Source organism: Periophthalmus magnuspinnatus, chromosome 9 (assembly GCF_009829125.3).
Source record: "Periophthalmus magnuspinnatus isolate fPerMag1 chromosome 9, fPerMag1.2.pri, whole genome shotgun sequence".
NCBI classification, from domain to species: Eukaryota; Metazoa; Chordata; class Actinopteri; order Gobiiformes; family Gobiidae; genus Periophthalmus; species Periophthalmus magnuspinnatus.
The window spans coordinates 1,415,306-1,439,995 of NC_047134.1; the positions used below are offsets into that span (position 1 = coordinate 1,415,306).

At 42.7% G+C, this 24,690-nt stretch overlaps 1 protein-coding gene across 1 annotated transcript in view; it reads right to left on the minus strand.

Moving 5' to 3' along the window:
* The window catches only part of unc5ca (unc-5 netrin receptor Ca), a 397,363-nt gene that overhangs the window by 189,956 nt on the left and 182,717 nt on the right, over window positions 1-24,690 (minus strand). The window contains exon 2 of the mRNA XM_055224198.1: window positions 7,199-7,435. Coding sequence (XP_055080173.1) covers window positions 7,199-7,435 — 237 coding nt within the window. The remainder of the gene's footprint in view (window positions 1-7,198; window positions 7,436-24,690) is intronic.

Consider the following 24,690-nt stretch of genomic DNA (forward strand, 5'->3'; position numbering starts at 1 on the left):
GGGTTACGTTCTAAAAATGATCTGCAAAATAGTCAGATTTAGTCTCTATGTCATATCAGGACGCACGACACAATGGTCTACAGTCCAACAGCCAATCAGGACGCACGACACAATGGTCTACAGTCCAACAGCCAATCAGGACGCACGACACAATGGTCTACAGTCCAACAGCCAATCAGGACGCACGACACAACGGTCTACAGTCCAACAGCCAATCAGGACGCACGACACAATGGTCTACAGTCCAACGGCCAATCAGGACGCACGACACAACGGTCTACAGTCCAACAGCCAATCAGGACGCACGACACAATGGTCTACAGTCCAACAGCCAATCAGGACGCACGACACAATGGTCTACAGTCCAACAGCCAATCAGGACGCACGACACAATGGTCTACAGTCCAACAGCCAATCAGGACGCACGACACAACGGTCTACAGTCCAACAGCCAATCAGGACGCACGACACAATGCACATTCATACGCTGTACAAAAAAAAAAACATGCAAAATTGCGCTAAAAAAATCCGTGAAACAGCGAGACCACAAAAGATGAACCGCGATATAGCGAGGGACGACTGCGGTACTTCACAGTTTGTTCCACCTTATGATGTCATGCGGTAATACAGGAAGTGCTTTTTAACTCCACAAAACTTCACTGGAATCATTTGGATCATTTCAGCCCTGGAATTGCCAAACTCGACTGAACTAAAGGTAAAACGATCTGTCAACTTGAAAAACTAACACTGCGTAATAATCTGATCTTTGTTTTAACACAATCTGACCAGAAAGAACTGGTTTAGCTGGAACTACAACCTGTGAGCTGATCTGTGCTGTTAAACGTGTCTCTTTATAATAACATTACAGTCACGCGCTAGCTAGCATTAGCCAACAGTTTTTCGGTCAGTCGCTCTCACCTTTTTGCAGAAAATCAAACTCCTAAACAGGACTGTGAACGCTCGGATCGATCGCTGCCTCCTGAAAATGCGTTTTGCTAAATCCATTTTGTATTATGTTCTTTTTCAGACCATCTAAAAAGCATCAGTCGGTGTTTGCTAATGTGTGCATCGCGTCACCACGGTAACGCCCGAACGTTCCGTCACGAACTCCCCCCAGTGTGACGCTCAGTCGCGCTCACGGTGGCAAACGGGTCCCTGGTTCAATCCCCAGATCATCCACGTTCACCTCTATGTGTAAAGTTTGTATGCTCCAGTCTCCACAGATCTGACCTGTAACTTTACCCGGTGGCGTCGCTCTGCTTGTCTCCACAGATATGGGTCATTTTAATCCTTGTGGTGGCCCAAAAAGTTCATATCTGAGCGCGTATCCTCCCCGAGCTGCCCCAAAAACCCAAACCGTATTTTACGACGGCGCCACTATGAGCGCTTTGAGATAACTTAAGCAGAAATCAAAGAACATATCACCGCTGTGAAAATGAAACGAGCCACGAGAGCTCCTCCGACGCCGCTCCACAAAGACGGATCTGACGGAAATTTGCGAAAAAAACATCTTGAATTTGCACGAGGTCAAAAGAAAGAAGCTCTGAGCGCCGCCTGTGTCTGAACAGCTGAAAGGAGGCCAGCAGATGATGAACAGCTGCGTGGAAGAAGATGTTTAATTGTGACATTTCTGGATTTGTAAGTTTCATCATTCATAAAAATCATAAGTCTGCGGTGAGTCACTGCATTTGTCACAGTACAGTCCATTTATCAGATCCACACACGCTGACAGTCCAACATCTGCGCGTCCGACCGGATATTCCTCCAAACCATCAGACGAGACGTTGAAGAGGACGCAGAGAAAAGCAGGAAAAATGGGATAAACCGGAGACTGACCAGCGTGAATGAGGAATTAGCCTAGAATTTTGAGAAAAATTAGGTTTTAGACATTTAGATGGATGTACATTATCTCTATGACGGAATGTTCAGCTGTTGCCGTGGTGACGCAATGCAGACATTAGCAAACGCCAGCGGAATAAGTTTGAAGATGATCGAAAACCCAAGAAAAAATACAAAATGGATTTACACCACGCAGTTTCAGGAGTGTGGGATCGGTCCGAGGATTCACGGTCATCTTTAGGTGTTTGATTTCAAAGCTCAGATTAAAGTCTAATTTGAGTAACAGAGCGTCAGACAGAGCAGTGCCTCCTGTTAGCGTCACACCAGGGAATGTCGATGACCTCAGCTGTGAAGTATCAGTGTAACTTTATGGGAGATTCAGCGTTTTTGAAAAAATCTCCAAACTTCTGATACACAAATGTTGAGCCTTCGATCTCCATGGAAACAAGACACCACTAGAACTAAGTTACAGGTCAGATCTGTGGAGATGTGACCCAACTCACATTAAGAATGCTTAATGTTCAAGCAAAAAAAACTGTAATTTAAAGCATCATTATGTAACTTTGTGGAGGTAGTGTGTCATCTGCATGAACAAATGAAAATAGAAAGTTAAAACCATGCTGTGGAAGTGTGTAGAAAAATGTCATGGAAACAAGCAGACCACCCTCCAGACCAGGTCAGGTTTGTGGAGATGCAAGCCCGCTCACAGTAAGGACACATGCTTTTCAACGTTTTTCAGTGCAATAATCCATCCATGTTCTTCCTCTTATCTGGGGTCTAAGCAGGGACTCCTAGACTTCCCTCACCCCAGACACTTCCTGCAGCTCCTCCAGTGGGACCCCAAGGTGTTCCCAGTATCGTGATCTTGTCCTTTTGGTCATTACCCAGAGCTCATGACCACAGGTGAGGACAGAACGTTCAGTCTAAATGAAAACATGTGCTTTTATTGTAGTGTATTTTTTGGCAAAAAAAGTGACTCTACAGCACAAACAAATGTTTCTTATTGGTGCTTTTCAGATTCTGATGTGGTGATGTCATACTCTCAGAGGAAAGAGGCAGATTTTCCTTTTGTTTACACTGCACTTTGTCATGAGATATCCAAAAGAAACTCACAAATGTTGAACCTGGTCATTTCTATCAGTGACTTGACCTGAAAACTCATTTGAACATTATTCATTTTATCTGCCCTGTTGGCCTATAGAATGTTGTGATATAATCTGAAACCAGCTGTTGAAAAGACCAGAAACAAAACAGTGAAAAGTCTGTGAAAATGCTGTATAGAGCATATATATTACAGAGTTGTACAGAGCAGCAGAGTGCGCAGCTGTTTGGAGCAGATCACAGTGAGCAGTGAGAGGAGATGAATGAACACGAGCAGCAGGAGGCCGGTCTGTGCGAGTCCAAGAGCCACAGACTCTGAAATACTGAACATGTGCAGACATCACACAGCAGAGACAGTTACAGCCCAAGGAGCCGCTGACAGAGGGATCTGTACAGACATTATTAATGTGGTGTTGTCCTGATGGCTTCATCCAACCAGGACGTGTCTCATGCACCGGGGAGGTCTGAGCCGAGGCTGAAACGGCTCGGATGGAAATCAGCTCCTCCAAATGACATGATTCTCCACCACAAACTGTGTAAAGACGTGACTGAGTGAGTGCGACGTCACCCTCAGCTTCAGCTCCAAATGAAGCTCGTCGAGGCCGGAGCAGGCGTAGGGACAAATCCGAAGCTGAGTTCTGGAGGATGGAATTCCGGCCGTGAGTGTCATAGCAACCGAAGAGCCAATCCAGAGCGAGGCTGTTGGAGGTAACACCCCTTCCCGCCCACACCGCTAGTTTAGCTTAGCAACGCTGTCAATCAAACCTGTTGCTAAGGCTAGAGAAGGAGCCTGATTTGTCTGTCCGGAGTCGGAGTCCTTTTTGGAATGCAGTGGTGCGCAGGTTAGCAGGTCCTGGTTTAGTCCTGGTTTAGTCCTGGTTTAGTCCTGGTTTAGTCCTGGTTTATTATTGGTTTAGTCCTGGTTTAGTCCTGGTTTATTGTTGGTTTAGTCCTGGTTTAGTCCTGGTTTAGTCCTGGTTTATTGTTGGTTTAGTCCTGGTTTAGTCCTGGTTTATTGTTGGTTTAGTCCTGGTTTAGTCCTGGTTTAGTCCTGATTTAGTCCTGGTTTAGTCCTGGTTTATTATTGGTTTAGTCCTGGTTTAGTCCTGGTTTAGTCCTGGTTAGATCTCTGGTCCTGAAATTTTAGGCAATGACCAAAAGGACAAGATGGCGGATACAAGTGGTAGAAATGACTTTCCTCCGCAGGGTCTGTTCACTCTTAGGCAGAGACAAGGTGAGGACGAGCACGGAGTAGAGCCGCTGCTCCTCCACGTGGCTCGGGCATCTGTTCTGGATGACTCCTGGACGTCCTGGGGAGGTCTCACTGAGAGGAGGCCCCAAGGAAAACCCAGGACATGCTGGAGGAACTGTGGGACTGTGGCTGTTTGAATTGTTACTTCAGAATGTTGAGGAGAAAAGAGCGATGAGACAAAGGAGAGAGGAGAGAAGAGATGAAGGAGAAGAGACGAGGAGGGAGGAGACAGAAGGGAGAAGGGAGGAAATGGGACACTAAAGTATCTGCTGATCCCCAGAACCAACCAGTATCAATGCACAGACTGAAACTAAATAAAGTAAGACAGAACTGATCCAAATGTAGCTGTTATTTACATGTTCTCCCTGTGTCTGGACCACGCTCCACCTACAGGTTCACTGAAAACTAAAGCTTCAGAATCACAGACCGGAGTCCCACGTCCCCCCTCCCGCTCTGACCCTCTGATGACAGCCTAATATACGTCTCCCTCGTCCTCCGTCCTGCTTGTGATCGCTGCGTTTAGGGACTCAGCCTCATTCACAAACAGGTGTGGTCCCCAAAGCTCACTAAAAGTCCACATCAGACCTGAGTCTCTGCCAGAAACTCCGGCGTGATTCATTATGGAGGAGTGTATGGAGTGTACAGTGAGCGTAGAAGTGACAGGAGGGGAGGGCATCTGGCTCAGCTCCAGGAAAACACTGTAGAATCCATTAAAGTGTCCTGTCAACAGTATAGTAGCGCACAGAGGAGGCAGACAGCTGTGGGACGGCCCGTGGACATATGAACAGAGCTGTAATGGGTTTAACCTGCCTGTCACTGCAGACGACTGAGGAGGGGACGAGGACGAGGACGTAAAGAAACATGTGAATGAAGACGAGGACGAGGACGTATAGAAACATGTGAATGAAGACGAGGACGTAAAGAAACAACATGTGAATGAAGATGAGGACGTAAAGAAACAACATGTGAATGAGGACGAGGACGTATAGAAACAACATGTGAATGAAGACGAGGACGTATAGAAACAACATGTGAATGAAGACGAGGACGTATAGAAACATGTGAATGAAGACGAGGACGTAAAGAAACAACATGTGAATGAAGACGAGGACGTATAGAAACAACATGTGAATGAAGACGAGGACGTATAGAAACAACATGTGAATGAAGACGAGGACGTATAGAAACAACATGTGAATGAAGACGAGGACGTAAAGAAACATGTGAATGAGGACGAGGACGTATAGAAACATGTGAATGAAGATGAGGACGTAAAGAAACAACATGAGAATGAGGATGAGGACGTAAAGAAACATGTGAATGAGGACGAGGACGTATAGAAACAACATGTGAATGAGGATGAGGACGTAAAGAAACATGTGAATGAGGACGTATAGAAACAGCATGTGAATGAGGACGAGGACGTATAGAAACATGTGAATGAAGACGAGGACGAGGACGTAAAGAAACATGTGAATGAAGACGAGGACGAGGACGTATAGAAACATGTGAATGAAGACGAGGACGTAAAGAAACAACATGTGAATGAAGATGAGGACATATAGAAACATGTGAATGAAGACGAGGACGTATAGAAACATGTGAATGAAGACGAGGACGTATAGAAACATGTGAATGAAGATGAGGACGAGGACGTAAAGAAACAACATGTGAATGAAGACGAGGACGAGGACGTATAGAAACATGTGAATGAAGACGAGGACGAGGACGTATAGAAACAACATGTGAATGAAGATGAGGACATATAGAAACATGTGAATGTGGACGAGGACGTATAGAAACAACATGTGAATGAAGATGAGGACATATAGAAACATGTGAATGTGGACGAGGACGTATAGAAACAACATGTGAATGAAGACGAGGACGTAAAGAAACAACATGTGAATGAAGACGACAAAATAAAACTCGGATTGAAAATAAACCACTTGAGCAGATATCGAAAATAAAAAAGTCACAGGACAGAAATTAATATTCCCTGAATATGTTTATAATAATGAGCTGCATCAGAACAAATATAAGACACATAAACCAAGACTAAACCAGGACTAATTCAGGACTAGACCAGGCTCAAACTAGGACTAAACCAGGACTAATCCTGGATTAAATAAGGACCAACCCAGGACTAGACCAGAGCTAAACCAGGACTGAACCAGGGCTAAACTAGGACTAAACCATAACTAAACCAGGGCTTAATAAGGACCAACCCAAGACCAACCCAGGACTAAACAAGAGCTAAATTAGGACTAAACCAGGACTAAACCAGGACTAAACCAGGACCAATCCAAGTCTTTATACTGATGTGTCTCTGTGTGTTTTCCCCTGTACACACACGGACCATTCTGAACCTACTGCACACAGAGGATCACACAGATACATCACACATGAAAATATCAATAAAAGTCCTACCATTTAATGCTGAAAGTCACATTCTACTGTATAAAGAGTGTTTTTATTATCATTAAGTATGGACTGTATTTTTTAGTAATTAGGTTTGAATTTTTAGGTGGTCTATTCTGGAAACTGGACCTACCATAAATTTCAAACTATAAGCCGCTACTTTTTCCCCCACACTTCGAACCCTGCGGCCTATACAACAGTGCGGCCAATTTATAGATTTGCACTGGTTAACGTCCACCGGGGGGCGCTCTCTAACGGTAAACACAAAAGCGAGACGGACGTGGGGAACGATTCTGCGCTGAAGAATGCACGAGTTTTGATTTTGAACTGGAAAACACACAAAGAAACGCACATGTTCATCCCGTGTTGATGTTTCAGGCGCAGTTTGAAAAAAAAGTATGTCTTAAAAACTCTCTTTTATTTATTTATTTATTTGGGCTGGCGCGGCTTATATTCAGGTGCGTTTTAGATTTTAGTTTTGTGAGAAAACACGGTCTCTTCAAACATCGCCTAAATCCAGCCACAAGAGGAACCTGAAGCCCCGCCCCTCGCGTTACCATGTGGTGTGCGTCGCGTCGTCCTTACCCGAGTTGTCGTCGACGCGCTCCTCCACCACATGGTCCTTCTGATGAACCCACTCGCTGTTGCACTTGAAGTAGATCTGGGTGGCGGGCGTGGCTTTGCAGTACAGGTTCACCGGTTTGGTCTTCACGATGTAGCCCTCCTCCGGCTCGAACAGGAAGTGGGGGAGGGGCTCCGGGGGGTCAGAGGGGAACGTTTCAGGAAGTTCACTCAGGCTCAGGAAGTCGTCGTCCTCTCTCACTGCGGAGCGGCACAAAAAGAAGGAGATCGGTTAGAACGCTAGCGCAGCCGAAAGGTAAACAAGAGACAAAACATGTCAAAAAACACTACTTCCTGTGTTTTTTGTGCTTTTCTTTTCAACGTTTTTTCCACAAACTGACACTTAACTGATGTGAAACGATGGTAAATATTGACTATAGGTGCTATTCCACCAAAAAAATCAAGTAGGAGAACATGAAACCTGTCGAAATCGAAACGGAGACTAAACCCAGAACTAAACCTGGACTAGAACAAGACCAAACCAGGACCGAACCAAACCATAAACGTATATCAGAACTAAACAAACTCAAACCAGGACAAACGGAAACGTAGAAAGTTGGACCAGACTGAAGTGGATCTAGAAACACAAAGAACCAAGGCTGTAGAAGAGTTTTTAAAATGATCGAAAACTAGGTACTTTATTTTCCCGATAAGTGTCATTTTTTTCATAGTTTGTGCGACTTATATGTGAAATTAAACAAATATTTAATTTCACATGTTGGTTATTGCTTCATCTTCCTCTGGAGTGGGTGGATTTGTTCAGAAGTGACACCGAGGATGAAGAATTCAGTGGATTTATTGATTTGGAGTGAGATCCAGAGTAAACTTGTTGCTTTATTTATCTGATTAACTGTTAATATCTTACGTTAACAAACCAGACACGTGTTCAGTTCTGTCTGTTATTATAACTTTAACCTTTAAAGATAAAATGTCTGTTCTTCAGATTTTGTAAAATAAATGTCTCCAAAAAATGCGACTTATATGTTTTTTTCTTCATTATTATGCATTTTCACTGGTGCGGCTTATACTCCAGAGCGACGTATACTGCAGAAAATGTGGTACTTATTGACACTAAAGCGACTAACCAATGGAGATACTCATTGTTTGCAGATATTGATACTAAAAAATCACATTCACGGGACAGAAATGAACCTTTCCTGAATGTCTTTAGAATGATCTTGAGCTGTTAAAAGTAAACGGTCACATCTTTATACGTCAGGTTTCCACTTTCAAGACACTCAAGGCGCTTTAGGTCAAGTGTTTTGCCCAAGCGCACACGGCAGAGCTGGAATCTGACGTCTCAACCAGCGATGTTTACGTTAAGGGCGGAATTTGAACCGTAAACCTTCAGATCGACGGACGACTGAGGGAGTACGCACATTTAAGACACGTGGGAATATCAAACAACGTACGACCATTTAACGCTGAAAATCACGGTCCGTCGGTATTGGAATCGGTATCGAGTATTGACGTTTTAGTATCAAGACAACACCAGGGTGTGAAAGTAGTTTCCAGGAAGAGGTGAGTAGATAAGAAACAAAAGCGGAGGAGAGGTGTGGCTGAGTAAAGGTTATTTCTCGGAGCTTTCCTTCGCCTCACTTTCGCCTGGGTGGTCTGTTTTCTGCCGATCATGTTTCCGACGGCGATCAATTATTTATGACAGCGGCGTGAGAGAGAAAGAGGGGATCATGCTCGGAATGATAAACGAGAGGAAAACTGTGTCCAGGAAGAGAAAGAAAGAAAGGAAAGAGGAGGAGAAGGAGGAGGAGGAGGGCAAAACTGCAGCAAGATTTGAGAGGTCCATTATGTCAAATGTCTGAAACTGAAGTAAACAAGAGGAAAAAAAGTGGTGGAAACGGCGGCGCGGGTTTATTTACTCGCGGAGCTCGGTCGACGGAGTCTTTATCGAACAAAATACGGGTTAGTCATATCGTTTTATTTCGATTTTAAGGATTTATTTGAGACAACAGCAGAAAGGACAAGTTAGTGAGTAAGAGAGTTTTGGATTTATCTGTAAAAAGTCACATTAAACTCTGATAAATTCATATAAATACGACATTTCCTTGTGATTTATTTTGCATAAATGTTTGTTTTTTTGCGTGAACTCCCCCTGCAGGTGTAGTCCTGTGAGCGCAGTTTGGGTCAGACATAAAGAGGCATGCAATTATGATTATTTTTATTATTTATTTATGTATTATTTAAATTTTTCGACACAAATCAAACGCTTTGGAATGAATGAACACAAAGTAGAACAAACGCGGACACAGACTTTATATTTAAACTATCCTCTTCATGATCATGACGTTATATAAAAACTTAAATTTATGAATAATTTGACGTTAATTTTATTGTAAATCCAGATCATTCCACAGTTTCACCCCATTTCCACAGCCTCTCAAATGATAAGATCTTTCTTTAAGAGCACTTCTGCACATAACTTGGTTTATAACTTATTGAAGGCTTTGAATAAAATAATTACAGTAAAATGTTTTACAAGGTCGGGAAATTTGAATCATTTGGACTGGATCAAAATGTCTGTAATCCCTCAGTGGTCCAGGTCCGTCCCAGAGCAAAAAAAAAAAAAGAAAAAGATGTGTTATATCAAATGGACAAAGGTTTTAGAGCGAAGACGTTTCGACGCTCGACTAAACGCTTCTGGATTGTCTTTCCCATCATAAAATTGCAAGTTTAGTTAGAAAAGCTTCTTATACAATACATCTGTAATGTGGCAAGATATATTTTACTCAAATACATGGGAAAAAACAGGTACAGTGTAGAAAAAATAAACCAAAACCAAAAAAAACAAAACAAAACAGCTATTAACTTTTGAAGCAAACCAACACAAACACACATTCTGATGATAGAAATGCCATGGACAAATCTGCTGATGGTTTATGTGCTGCTGAAATGTATTGGGTTTCTACCTGTGACTTCACAATTTGGGAAAAATCGAAACAGGTCTGAGCTTCAGAGCAAGGACCTCACGAACGGGATGATTTATACAAGTTTGAATGAAGCAGAATACAACTCCAGGTATAATACGTGTCCTTTAAAAGCGTGACGAAACATCTAAACTCCGCCCACAGCCACATTTCAAATAGAGACGCTAAAGTGGGCGGGGCCTGGAGGAGTAATGCAAAGAGTGAGGAGGAAGGGCGGAGTCTAAAGGTGTAAGGAGCAGTGTGATTGGTCTGACAGGTGTCCACACTTCAAACTCCGCCCCTGCAGAAACACCTGGCTGTGATCAGGGCAGTCCTGTGTGATGTCGCATAGTACTTAAAATTGGCCGCTGTTGTTCCTTTGTCACACACAGACCTGGAGTTGTGTTTCGTTTCATTCTCACATGTTTAACACACAAACAAACTCTGCAGATTTAGGCTGAGTTCTTCTCTCAAACTGAAAACACTCTGTTCCACCTTGTGATGTCATCAGTTGGTGATACAGGAAGTGCTCCACTGTGTTTTTAAACTCCACACACCTTCACTACAATCATCTGGATAAATTGGGAAACTTGAATTGCCGATCTCTACTGAACTAAAGGTAAAAGGAGCTAACTTGAAAACGACCACTTGATGACATCACAAGGTGGAACGTTGCATTTTGAGCTTTGTAGATGTCACAGACTAATAATAAAGTGTTGATCAAACGTGTGTGAATGAAACAAAACACAACTCCAGGTCTGTTTTTTTTATCTTAGTGATATAGTCCCTTTAAAACCGTGTCGTCTGATGTTGTTTACGTCTTAATAATAAAAATAATAATTGCATTTTGCGTTTTGTGCCTTTAAGAGCGTGTGCGTCCGTCAGCGCAGAGCGATGTGGGTGAGCGACACCAGGGGAGACACAACCAACAGCTCCAGAATATTTCCACAGATAACGAAATTATGCAGCACTTTTTCATCCTCCCCGAGAACTAATTACACAAGTGAGCGCCAGAAATGCCATCGTCGTGACTACAAAGTCAACGCGCGCTGTGTACGCTTAGCTTTAGCGCCTTTTAGCGTATGGCTCCTAGCTATACGCTCCCAGATAGACATGAAGGCGCCGGCAGATTAGCGTGTGTTTATACTGCGTTTAAAAGCAGCACATAGGTGTCGCTAACCTGAAGCACAGGCGAGTCTGCGGCCGACGTATGCTAATGCTAATGCTGACACAGACGCGAACGCGGAGAAACACGCTAACTCATTTGAATGTTATTATGCCACTAATGAATGCAGGACTTATCTGCAGCTGCCAGAGGTTTCTTCAGAGGTGGCAGCGGTGCAGGGGGTTGAGTAAACGCCCAGTCACTGGAAGGCGGCCAGTTCAAACCCTACGCAAGTGTAGTTACTGCAGGATCTGACGCTAGAATGAATAAATGTATGTTAGCTCGTTATAATATGATTTTCTTTATGTTAGTGGGTGAAATGCTGTTGTGTCCTTAAGCAAGACACTTCGCCCACCTTGTCTAGTGTGAGAGTAGTGTGTGTGTGCGTGTGTGTGTGTGTGTGTGTGTGTGGAGTGAATGAATAACGCACAATTGTAAAGCAAATTTGTGGGGAAGCTGGCCAAAAGCAGGAGGCAGACTTTATACTTTATTGTACATCACCGTGGAAAAATACAACATACTTACAAAAATGAACTGAGGAAAACCCCACGCACCAGGCCACACTGATGTGCTCCTGACAGACCGACGTGCGCCGCTTAAATACCCTCCCAAACAGGAAGCCCCTCCCCCAGATAAACACCACCTACTGCACAGGTGCTGTAAGTTTAACTTCAGCAGGATCTCACAATCCACTACTTTCTTTTGAGAGCCTAAAAAACACCTTAAAGCAGTTCTCCCTCCACATGGTCCGGCCCACGACCTCACCCAAGGCTTTAAAAACACAGACATAGGCCACGCCCCCTCTGTGTCTGGACCATGTGGAGACTCAGGTAAGAACAGACGAAAATGTTAAACTGAAATGATTAAATTTAACCAAATCAAATCTCTTTAAAGTAACAGGTGTGAGTGTGAGGTTTAAATTAAAGTTTGATCACAACTAAAAAACTAAACTAAATAAACCGAGGAGAGTTATTTAAGATAAGATCAGATCTGCCTTTATTAGTCCCACAGTGGGGAAATTCCAGTATTGCACCACACAGTTAAAGAACAGAAGGAAAATGGTACATGCAATAAAACAAGATAAAAGATAAATCGCTTAAAATTATTTAAAAAATATACTTAAAAATAAACTAGAAATAGACTCTAATGTAACATCTCTGTAAAGTGACTTGAGTATTTCACATAGGTCTGGTTCAGTGACACATGTTCAGTGTTAACAGTGTTCATTGTTCAGTCTGACAGCAGCAGGAAGGAAACACCTGAAACCTTCACACAGCGAGGGTGAATCAGTCACTGAAGCTGCTCTCCAGGGCAGACAGAGCGTCCTGCAGGGGGCGAGACTCATGGACCATAGAAATGACCTTAGCCAGGACCCTCCTGTCCCCCACCTCCTGCACTGAGTCCAGAGGACAGTCCAGGATGGAGCTGGACTTCTTGATGACCTTGTCCAGCTTCTTCCTCTCCCTCTCTGTGATGCTGCTGCTCCAGACCATACCGTACAGGATGATGCCACCACAGAGTCACAGAAGGTCTTCAGGAGTGGCCCTCTCACTCCAAAAGACCTGAGTCTCCTCAGGAGACAGATCCTGCTCTGGCCCTTCCTGTACTGTCTGTGTTGTGAGTCCAGTCCAGTTTGTTGTTCAGATGAACACCCGGGTACTTCTATGAGTCCACTCTCTCAATGTCCCTTCCCTGGATGTTCACTGAGGGGGCAGTAGAGTCGCGTCTGTGGAAGTCCACCACCATCTCCTCAGTCTTCTGTGCATTGATGATGAGGTGGTTCTGCTGACACCAGTCAGTCCTGTGTTAGTCTCTGTACTGCACATCGTCATCATCCCTGAATATTGAAACATTATATGAAACAAAATGTGAATATAAACAAAATGAAGGTGAGATTAACAGGACAAAGGTCCAATTTGTCACAGACTTATTAGTTTTGTTTTCAAGAAAAATGCAAAAAAAAATTGTTTTCTGGTTCATGTAGTTCTTATCTGTGTGGTATAAATATGTATGTGCTGATATTTTCTGGACTATGTCGCTCTGGAGTATAAGTCGCACCAGCAAAAAAATGTATAATAATGAAGAAAAAAAAACACAAGTCGCACTGGACTATAAGTCACATTTTTGAGGAAATTTATTTGACAAAATCCGAGACCAAGAACAGACATTTTATCTTTAGAGTCAAGTTCTAATAATAATAATAAAATGTGGACCAACAGGCTGAATATCAGTACATCACGCTAACGTAACACATTTATATTTATTCAGCTCTATGAAGCACAGACAGAACTGAACACGTGTCTGGTTTGTTAACGTAAGATATTAACAGTTAATCAGATAAATAAAGCACAAAAAACAACAAGTTTATTACGTCCACATAACTCCATTGTTTAAGTCTCAATCGCTCTCCTGAGTCCTCGGCCGCGGTGAGTTATGGTCAGATACGAGCGGCTGATTTGAGTCTTAATCAGAGCAGATGATGCAGAGCAGGAAGTGGAGCCTGGAGGAGTTTAAATGTCACTGAGGAGCGGCTCGTGTGAGGAACAAGAGCCGCACGTTCAACACAATATAAACGCCGTCACGGTTTTTGAAATGTAAATGAAAGAGCGACGCAGCTGAAAGAGCACGGGACGGTTTCAGATTTTCATGTTTTTAAATGTTTGTGTGAATAGAAACCTGCGGAGAGCGTCGGTTTGAAGAAAGGTTGAATATACGGGGACGTTGGGCTGGTTATAAAAAAGGAATCGCTCTGCCCATGTCATGAATACAGGTTTGCAAAAGAACACGGGAACGGAAGAGGGCGGGACACGAGAGGACGCGACGCGAGAGGACACGACGCAAAAGTACGACGTTTAAGAAGTATCACAGGTGAACTGGACTCAAACACAAAACAAAGAGGAAACAGTCAAACGTCTTCATAAAAACAACAGAAAGTGTCCTTCAAACGGTCGATGAACAACTGAGGAATGAACATCTTATTTAATATCAACGGAAATCTCTTCAACTTTAGAGATTCAATAAAGGAAACGGGAACAGGCGACTCAAACAGGGATTAATGCAGATTCAGAATTGCAGAAATATAAACAGATTTGTTCAAATTCAGAGTTTGAGCGTCTCTCCTGATCAACAATCGAGTGAGGACTGACTGAACAGAGCGTGTGTGAACTACCCCTGGACTGAACAGCTGCAGGGAAAACAAGGAGGAAGGAAAAGAAGGACCGGAGCAGGTGGGAAAAAACGGAGCCGGACTGAGGATAAACATGAAAACAAACAGAACTGTGACAAGAACAGGGTTATTGTTTTTATTTAGTGAACGGGTTAAGGTTAAAGTTAAAGTTAAAGCAGGTTTATGATGAGGTTAGACTACACGTTTCACTAAAGTTCATATAAAAAAAGAATAATAATAAAAAATAAATAATAATAATAATAATAATAATAATAATAATAAAATAAAAATATAATAATAATAATAATAATAAAAAAGATTTTCCTAAAAGTTTGCCTAATTTTTTGAACATTTTCAGTTCATCATTTTACTTCCTGGTTGGACCTGCTTTACTTAGCAACCATAACATAAACAAGGGTCAAAACTTGTCATAAACATGTTTTCCTTATGCGTGTATTGTCCCGGTGTTTTGGATGAAGTTCTGTTTGAGAACTCAGAGCTGTTTCCTTTATTTTTGGACTTTTCTTCTCAACGTTTTTTCCACAAACTGCCTCTTCACTGAAGTAAAATGATACACACTGACCGGAGGCACTGACCCAACAAAGTTAGAATTAGAAAAATGTGAAAACGTCGTATGAACTTTAAGGTGAAGGTTGGGAAAGTGTCTTGCGTGAGTTAAGATGTTAGCAGAAGTAACACTTTTTTTTCTCTGCTGAATGTTTTTTTTTCTCCGCTAAAGTTTTCTTTTTCTCTCTGCCGATATATATTTTTTCTTTCTGCCAAATTCTTTTCCTCTGCCAATTTTTTTTTTTCTCTGCTGATTTTTTTTTTTTCTGCCAATTTTTTTTATTTTTTTTCTCTGGATTTTTTTTCTCTCTGCCACTTTTTGTTTTCTCTGCTGAATTATTTTTTTTTTCTCTCACAATTTTTTTTTCTCTGCTGATTTTTTTTTTTTCTGCCGTTTTTTTTTTTTTTTTTCTCTGCCAAATCTTTTATTTTTTCTCTGCGGATTTTTTTTTCTCTTCCACTTTTTGTTTTCTCTGCCGAATTATTATTTTTTTCTCTCACAATTTTTTTTCTCTGCCATTTTTTATTTATTTAATACTTTATTTGTTTATTTGCAAAAATGTACAACAATGTTCGAGCACATCTGACCAGCGAGACGTCCCCTTACATCAAACATTCAACAAGTTTACAATTGTATCATTATTGTGTTATAGAAATGACGGTAATAAAGATAAACACAAAAAGGAAATAAAACATGGATGAAATATAAAGTACTGAAAATAAATCAACAATATCAATAACAGTAATATTACAGAAGAAACTTTAAAAGCAAATGTGTGAGCTGCAGCCTTATCTCAGCTTACACCAAACAGTAAAACATAAAACAGTCAAAATGATCACATTTTAAGCCTGTTCATAGCGACAGAAGATAACGTGTTACCATGGCAACCAGAAAGGCGCGATAACATCCGTGTATCTTACAGTTTCCTTTTAAGGCCACAACCCACATTTACCCCGTGTTTAATGTTTAAAGCACGCCAAGAACATGCAACTGATACAACGCAAGAAGGATAAGTTTAATGCCAGACTGTGGAACATTACAGACAATACAAAAACATCTCCAGTAATAACAGTAATAATAAGAGTAATAAAACCTTTTATTTATATCAAAGTGCTACAGCAGGTAGATTAAGTCAAGAACAACTAATGGCGACAAGCAGGAGACAGACTTTCCCAAAAGAAAAGCTACACACTGCCCCTTTAATTTAGTGTTTTGCCTCGTACAGTTCATGTTCTCATTATCTGCACAGATGCCACAGGCCTCCATCCCACAGCCCATGAGGACCTTATAGAGGCATCGATCTGCTCGGGGTGAGTCTGCTCGGGGGCCGGGGTGAGTCTGCTCAGGGTGAGTCTGCTCAGGGGCCGGGGTGAGTCTGCTTGGGGTGAGTCTGCCCGGGGAGAGTCTGCTCGGGGTGAGTCTCAGGGTGAGTCTGCTCGGGGTGAGACTCGGGGTGAGTCTGTTGGGGGTGAGTCTGCTCGGGGTGAGACTCGGGGTGAGACTCGGGGTGAGTCTCAGGGTGAGTCTGCTCGGGGTGAGACTCGGGGTGAGTCTCAGGGTGAGTCTGCTCGGGGTGAGACTCGGGGTGAGTCTGTTGGGGGTGAGTCTGCTCGGGGTGAGTCTCGGGGTGAGTCTGCTCAGGATGAGTCTATTCGGGGTGAGTCTGCTGGGGGTGAGTCTGCCCGGGGTGAGTCTCAGGGTGAGTCTGTTCAGGGTGAGTCTATTCGGGGTGAGTCTGCTGGGGGTGAGTCTGCTGGGGGTGAGTCTGCCCGGGGTGAGTCTCAGGGTGAGTCTGTTCAGGGTGAGTCTATTCGGGGTGAGTCTGCTGGGGGTGAGTCTGCTGGGGGTGAGTCTGCCCGGGGTGAGTCTCAGGGTGAGTCTGTTCAGGGTGAGTCTATTCGGGGTGAGTCTGCTGGGGGTGAGTCTGCCCGGGGTGAGTCTCAGGGTGAGTCTGTTCAGGGTGAGTCTATTCGGGGTGAGTCTGCTGGGGGTGAGTCTGCTGGGGGTGAGTCTGCCCGGGGTGAGTCTCAGGGTGAGTCTGTTCAGGGTGAGTCTATTCGGGGTGAGTCTGCTGGGGGTGAGTCTGCTGGGGGTGAGTCTGCCCGGGGTGAGTCTCAGGGTGAGTCTGTTCAGGGTGAGTCTATTCGGGGTGAGTCTGCTGGGGGTGAGTCTGCCCGGGGTGAGTCTCAGGGTGAGTCTGTTCAGGGTGAGTCTATTCGGGGTGAGTCTGCTGGGGGTGAGTCTGCTGGGGGTGAGTCTGCCCGGGGTGAGTCTCAGGGTGAGTCTGTTCAGGGTGAGTCTATTCGGGGTGAGTCTGCTGGGGGTGAGTCTGCTGGGGGTGAGTCTGCCCGGGGTGAGTCTCAGGGTGAGTCTGTTCAGGGTGAGTCTATTCGGGGTGAGTCTGCTGGGGGTGAGTCTGCTCGGGGTGAGTCTCAGGGTGAGTCTGCTCAGGGGTGAGTCTCGGGGTGAGTCTCGGGGTGAGTCTGTTCGGGGTGACACTCGGGGTGAGTCTGTGGGTGAATGAGGTGTGGAGATGCAGTCATGTTTGGTTCTTATCAGCTCATTAGGACGTCCAGCAGCTGAACAAACAACACTGTGCCTTAAATAGACCGGACACACTCAAACTGCGGCCCTGCGGTCTGTGGAGAGGGGCCGCCGCTAACGCCACTAACGCCGCTAACGCCGCTGCACTGGAGGTATTTACAGAGCGAGTTTTATCAGTTCAATATATTTCACCAGTGTTCTCTCAGTTCTAGAGCGTTCAGTCGTTACCTGAATAATTGGTGGTTCTGAGTTTCAAGAATAGAGTTAGCCAGGATGCTAATAGATGTGGAAGCACGAGTAAGAAGTGTATGAATATGTTAAGTATGACTCAGGCACAGTGCACACTTAATGTAGCTCAATAGACCTAGCTACAAACAGACACTGTAAACAAAAGCTGTTTCCAGTTTCAGTGTCGTTAGCTCCTCCTTCAGACAGATATAAGGCAGTGTCCAGCAGGAATAGGGCCCAGGAGAGATCACTAGATTACTCAAACATGCATGGGTGACATCTGGAACCTCTTCAGACATGTTTTTGACGTGTATGAGTTCTAGCCCTACAACTGTCTCATTACATTCTGTTTTCTATATATCTGTATAATTACACAAAATGGCGCTTTTGTTTCTGTGTTTTTGTTTCTTCTTCGTGTGACCTTTGCCCTTAGTTAAACTTAGGGTTTGACCGCCGCCTCATCTCTTATTAGTTTTTGGAGTTAAGAGGTCAGTCGTCTATTGTAATCCCATGATTTAAGTGTCATTTTGTTATTACTTTTGCCTTTATTTACATCTGTAATTATATTTTACTTGTGTTTAAGTTGATATTGAGCTCTGACGTTGCGCGGAGATGCTAACTCTCATTATCGTCTCTCCTGTAGTTTGCGTCGGATCGATAAACAGCGGCACATGTTGATCCTGTTTTGTTCTATTGTGAACCACGTCAAATGAAGAGCGCCTCCAAAAGTTCCCGCTGTGTCCCGTGGCTCCTTAACGCATCACAAACAGCACAAACAACACAACGCACAAGCCCCGTTAGCGTCTTTATTCAATACACAAGGCACTGAATTACAACAGGTGGAATCACAGGGCAGTGCATTATTCACGACTGATACTTGTCAGGACGTCCAGCAGCCGAGCAAACAACATTGTGCCTTAAATACAACGGACGCACTCAAACAGCACCTGTGTGGTCCGCGGAGAGGGGCCGCCGCTAACGCCGCAGAGTGAGTTTCATCGATTCAATATATTTTGCCAGTGTTCGCTCACTTCTGGAGCGTTCAGTCGTTAGCTGAATAATTGGTGCTTCTCAGATTCAAGATTTGGCTACGTTGGGTACAGCAGTAAGCTAGCTAGCACCCTGTGTCTCAAAGCTAACAGTCTAACAGCTAACACTTTAATTAAAATCAGAAAACATAAAAAAAAAACCCAAAAAACACCTATTAAAATTCAAATTAATGAAAAATGGACAACCCAGTCATGTGTACTTAAAGAATACTTCAGTTTGTGCTGTTGTTTTTATATTTATTATGCCTCAAAACTAACATTAGCATTAGCGTTAGCCTTGAGACACAGAAGTTTCATCTGTTGACGTACCTGCAGCTCCCCGTCCACTGCCTCATCTTTAAATATTTATTCATGTAGAGAACATTACAAACACGTTACTCTGAGCTTTTTGTGTGTGTTTGTTGTTTTTTAGGTTTTCGGTTAGAAGAGCCTCAAATTCAGACATCATTACCCGAGACTGTGAGCGCCATAAATAAACCGCCTTCCTCCCCAAACAACAACAACAACAACAACAGCGGCAGAGAGCAGAGGAGATCGCTATCTGTCTGACACCGAGCTCGCCAAATTACTCAGCGCCCACTACCAACGCACACACACTCACACACACACACTCACTTCTGCATGGCACACACTCTCGACGTACACCATATTACTCCAGATGATTTAAAGGGCAATGGGGCCAATAGAGTTTGAAGTTTTAGCTCCGCCCACTCGGTCCTTTCTGCTGCTGTAATTTAGCTCCGCCCACTTAGTCCAGTTGTTTCTTTAAAGTTCTCATATCCTCTGCTTGTTTTCGGTTTCGCTCTTGCATCATGACGGAGAATCGAGCGTCTGGGCGAGTGTCCGACAGTTGATTTCCCATGATTCTTAGTCAAAACTAATACAGAAGCTACAGACAGGGTCACCATCTTTGTGCAATCTGGCACATTGTTACCTTAGAAAATGCAAAAAAAAACCAAACAAACAAAAAACAATAATAATAATAATAATAATAATAATAATAATAAATAAATACATAAATAAATACATAAATAAATACAAATAATAATAATAATAATAATAATAATAATAATAATAATAATAATAATAATAATAATAATAATAAATAAATAAGATTTTTAAAAATGCCAAAAAAAAAAAATGGTAAAATGAACAGATCATCTTACAGTTTTGTTTTTTTTGTTTTTGTTTTTTTCAGTTTTATCTCGACAAAAACAATTTAAAATCAAGTACAGGGCCATTAAATACAAACAATAGATTTCTTTTTAGAAACATTGTTTTTTAGGAAGGTCTACTTACCTCTTATGTGATTATACTTAAGTACATTTCACAGTGTGTACTTTTTACTTTGAGTACATTTGAGAGCAGTATCTGTACTTTCTAATGCACTACATTTTTTAACTGGGCTGAAAAGTATTTTTTATTATTGTGTGAGGGCTGCTGAAAAGGCTGAGGGTTTATTTTTAACACATTCAGAATTTGAGCAAAACAAAAAATTTACAAATAAAAACAGCTAGAAAAACAACAACACTTGAGCACAAATCAAAATCACTACATTTGAAGCTTCATCAGATCACAGTTTTCAATATATACTTTAATAGTTTAAGTAGATTTTTGCATATGATACTTTTAATTGAGTACTGTACCGTAAAAGTCGCACCAGAGTATAAGCCACACCAGCCAAAAAAACGCATAATAATAAAGATAAAAAACATATATTTCACATATAAGTCGCATCTGAGTATAAGCCACACCCCCAGACAATCTATGAAAAAAAGTCTGAATTATAGTCTAGAAAATACAGTTGTTCCAATACTGTGGTTTAATAGTTTCGTCTCCAGCTTTTGAGCACTTTGGCCCAGTATTGCCACTCAATACTTCACAGTATGGGGGCATGCATGTATGTCTATGGCAGAATGTTTAGCAGTTGCCATGGTGACACAAGCACACATTAGCAAACGCAGCCTGATCTTTTTTTTTTTTAGATTGTCTGAAAACTCAAGAAATAAACAAACAAAAACGTGTTGGATTTTCAACACGAAAACAGAAAACTGATGGCTAATGCTAATGCTAGCTAGCTTGCGATTGTAATGCTAATTGAGAGGGACTTTCATACTAACAGTACAAAAATCGTCTCACTTGTTGTAGCTCCATCTAAGTCACTTTTTATGGTCAGATTGCGTTTAAAAACAAAACTCAGATTAAAGTCTTGAGTGACAGAGCTTCAGACGGAGCAGTGCGTCTAGTTAGCATCACTCACATGCTACTCATTTGTCCCGCGTTAATTTATGGCGACTTTGTTTGCAAAGAGCAGACAGAGAGTTTGTAAAGTCTTAAAGATGAAGGAGCACAGAGGAAAGGCGTTCGGGGGGAGAGGGACATATTTCTCAGGCGTCAGTTAAAGTTGATCTGGCTCCATCTGCGCTCTGATGAAACGACATTACTCACAGCGGCAGAGACACACTGAATCACTTTGGTCCAAGGACGCCTGACACCGGGGTTCAAACAGACGCGAAACATCCAGGGCCACAGGGGGCGCCAGAGGAAGTTAAATCTGATTAAACGGAGCATATTACATTATTTAAAGGGCCATGTTACACTAAAGGGCACATTTTACTGCACTCATTTTACTCTGATCTGTTCTAATGTCATTTCCTCATCACAAACAGACCTGGAGTTGTGTTTTTTTTCTTCTCTCAAACTGAAAACACTCTGTTCCACCTTGTGATGTCATCATGTGTTGATACAGGAAGTGCTCCACTGTGTTTTTAAACTCATGGATTAAAGCTACATTAGTCAGTTTTTTGTAATATAGGACCTTTAATTCCGTTCATGTTAAAGAGGAGGTATTTTACTTCTATGGGGTATTAAAGAGGAGGTATTTACTTCTCTGGGGTATTAAAGAGGAGGTATTTACTTCTATGGGGTATTAAAGAGGAGGTATTTACTTCTCTGGGGTATTAAAGAAGAGGTATTTACTTCTATGGGGTATTAAAGAGGAGGTATTTTACTTCCATGGGGTATTAACTGTAACACATCACAGATTTAGATCACCATGTTTCCTTTTATTGTTTTGAAAATGCCATATTCATCCATGTTTAATTAGTTTCACTCTGTGCTAAGTCGCTCCCCCTTCAGAGCACCATCACAACACAATCAGCTGAATCCCACCAATGAACCTACTGCACATCACACCAGGTTTGTCACGTCATAGTGTACAGTTTTGTGTCATGTTTTTGTGTATTTATAGAAGATTGTCATGTGGGAGCGTGTTGGCTAATGCTAGCTAGCATGTGACTGTCACTGTCAGATAATCTTTTCAGTAAACAGAGAAAACATCGTTGCAGTGATGCTGGTCAAAATGATAATAATCTGTCATCACCACCGACGCTCAGCTCACTCCACATTCACACTGAGGAAAGTGCGTGAAGTGTCTTGCTTAAGGACACAACAGCAGAAATAGGTTTGAGCGAGAAACCTTCAGGTTGGCGGATGAGGTAAGGCAAGTTTATTTGTACAGCACACTTTGTACACAAGATAATTCAAAGTGTTTTACGGAATAAGGACATTAAAATACAGTTGTCCGTCACTATATTGTGGTTCACCTTTTGCGGTTTTGCTTTTTCGTGGATTTTTTTTGTTCAATTTTACATGCTTTTTTACAGTGTGCGTCCTGATTGGCTGTTGGACTGTAGACCATTGTGTCGTGCGTCCTGATTGGCTGTTGGACTGTAGACCATTGTGTCGTGCGTCCTGATTGGCTGTTGGACTGTAGACCATTGTCCATCAGTCTCCTTCGTGCCGTGTCTCCTGTCCAGTACAGAATGTGTTCAGACAAATTCACATAAACGTTGGATCTCAGTGTGACTCTGAAGTGCTGTACGTTTGCAATTTGTTTTCTCCCCGACAAAACCCACAATGTCGATGAAACGTTCTGCACCGACAAAGACGCCTACGAAGGTTTGAACTTTGAGAGAGTTTAAACGAGAGAGAAATGTGAGAAAATGTTAACGCCTGTGTGAGAAAAGTGTATAAAGTGTGTGGTGAGGGGTTTGACAGACAAAAACAGAGAGAATAATGTAAAAAATAAAGATGATACTTCACAGATTTCGCCTATTCCGGGTTATTTTTAGAACATGACCCCCGCGATAAACCAGGGACCACTGTACAACAAATCAACGAGTACTCCAACCACGGGCTAGCTGTGACAGGAAGGGCATCCAAGTTAAAAAAAAACATGACTGGTTCTTTTATGGAGACCGTAGAGGAAAAAAAGGTACAAAACTATCTCCGTGTCTGGAGACTGGAGTTGGTGGGTGGTCCCAACACGAGACCACGCTGACAGAACATCTCCACTCACATGTAGAACACCAGACACACACATGAACACACGCACACACACACGCACACACACACCCACACACGCACACACACGCAGCTTTCATCCTCCTCGGGCTCTTCATGGGAGCAGACAGGAGCTCAGAGCTAAAGACGTCCTCTGAGCGCGCTGACAGCTGCAGAGCTATGGGCGAACCTCATTGACTGTGACAGATCAGGCTAGCTTCTTTTACGATCTATAAGGCTAAGGACTGCGGGCTGTAAATACCCTCCTACATGGTCCAGAGGCTGTGAACTGTGCGCGTCGGTGTTAAAAATACAATAAAACAGAGTAAAAGTGTCGGGGTGTGAGACGTGACAAAGCGTATTACCGTGATGGTCCTATTACGGCGGCGACACGGGCGATGTACACTTTGCATGGGCTACAGGAACGAGAAACGAGAGCAAATTATTATTTATCTGCGGAGAAAGTTTGGAGAATTGTTTTTAAAAAAAGTGAGCGAGCGTTCTGCGGACCTTATGGCGCTGTTAAAAAGTAACAACCCTGAAGTTATAAGGCGTTTTCAGAGTTGGACGAGTGTCTAAAATAAATGAAGTATTGTCGACTCTGAAATGACATTACTCATTTACTCAGATAGAAGTAAAAAGTTTGGGGTGATATGGCAAAAAAAGTTGTTGGTCCAGTTTTCGTTCTAAACTTGTGTGATGTGATGATGGTTAAATCGGCTTCTTGTGCCAGATGCCCTTCCTGTCGCAGAGTTTAGGTTTTTGGGTCCTGGTTAAGTCCTGGTTTACTTCTGATTTAGTCCTGGCTTAGTCCACGTTTAGTCCTGGTTTAGCCTTGATTTAGTCCACGGTTAGTCCTGGTTTAGTCCTGGTTTAATCCATGTTTAGCCCTGGTTTGGTCCTGGTTTAGTTCTGGTTTACTTCTGATTTAGTCCTGGCTTAGTCCACGTTTAGTTCTGCTTTAGCCTTGATTTAGTCCTGGTTTAGTCCATGTTTAGTCCACATTTAGTCCACATTTAGTCCTGGTTTAGCCTTGATTTAGTCCTGGTTTAGTCCACGTTTAGCTCTGGTTTAGTCCTGGTTTAGTCCTGGTTTAGTCCTGGTTTAGTCCACGTTTAGCTCTGGTTTAGTCCTGGTTTAGCCTTGATTTAGTCCTGGTTTAGTCCTGTTTTTGTCCAAGTTTAGTTGTAATTTAGTTCTGGTTTAGTCCAGGTTTAGTCCTGGTTTAGTCCTGGGTTAGTCCTGGTTTATTCCCACTTTAGTAATACTTTAGTCCCGGTTTAGTCCTCGAATAAGATCTGAACCAGTAAACCTCTGGTGGGCTGGTGGACACTACAGCATCTTTCTCAAATGTTGGAATTGTTCTTTTTACATTCACTTTTCTTCAGTTCAAAATAGTCTAAGAAAGCTCAAAGTTTTGTAATATTTGTCCTGTAGCGTCGCTCTGGGCCCATGCTAGCTCCGCTCTAGC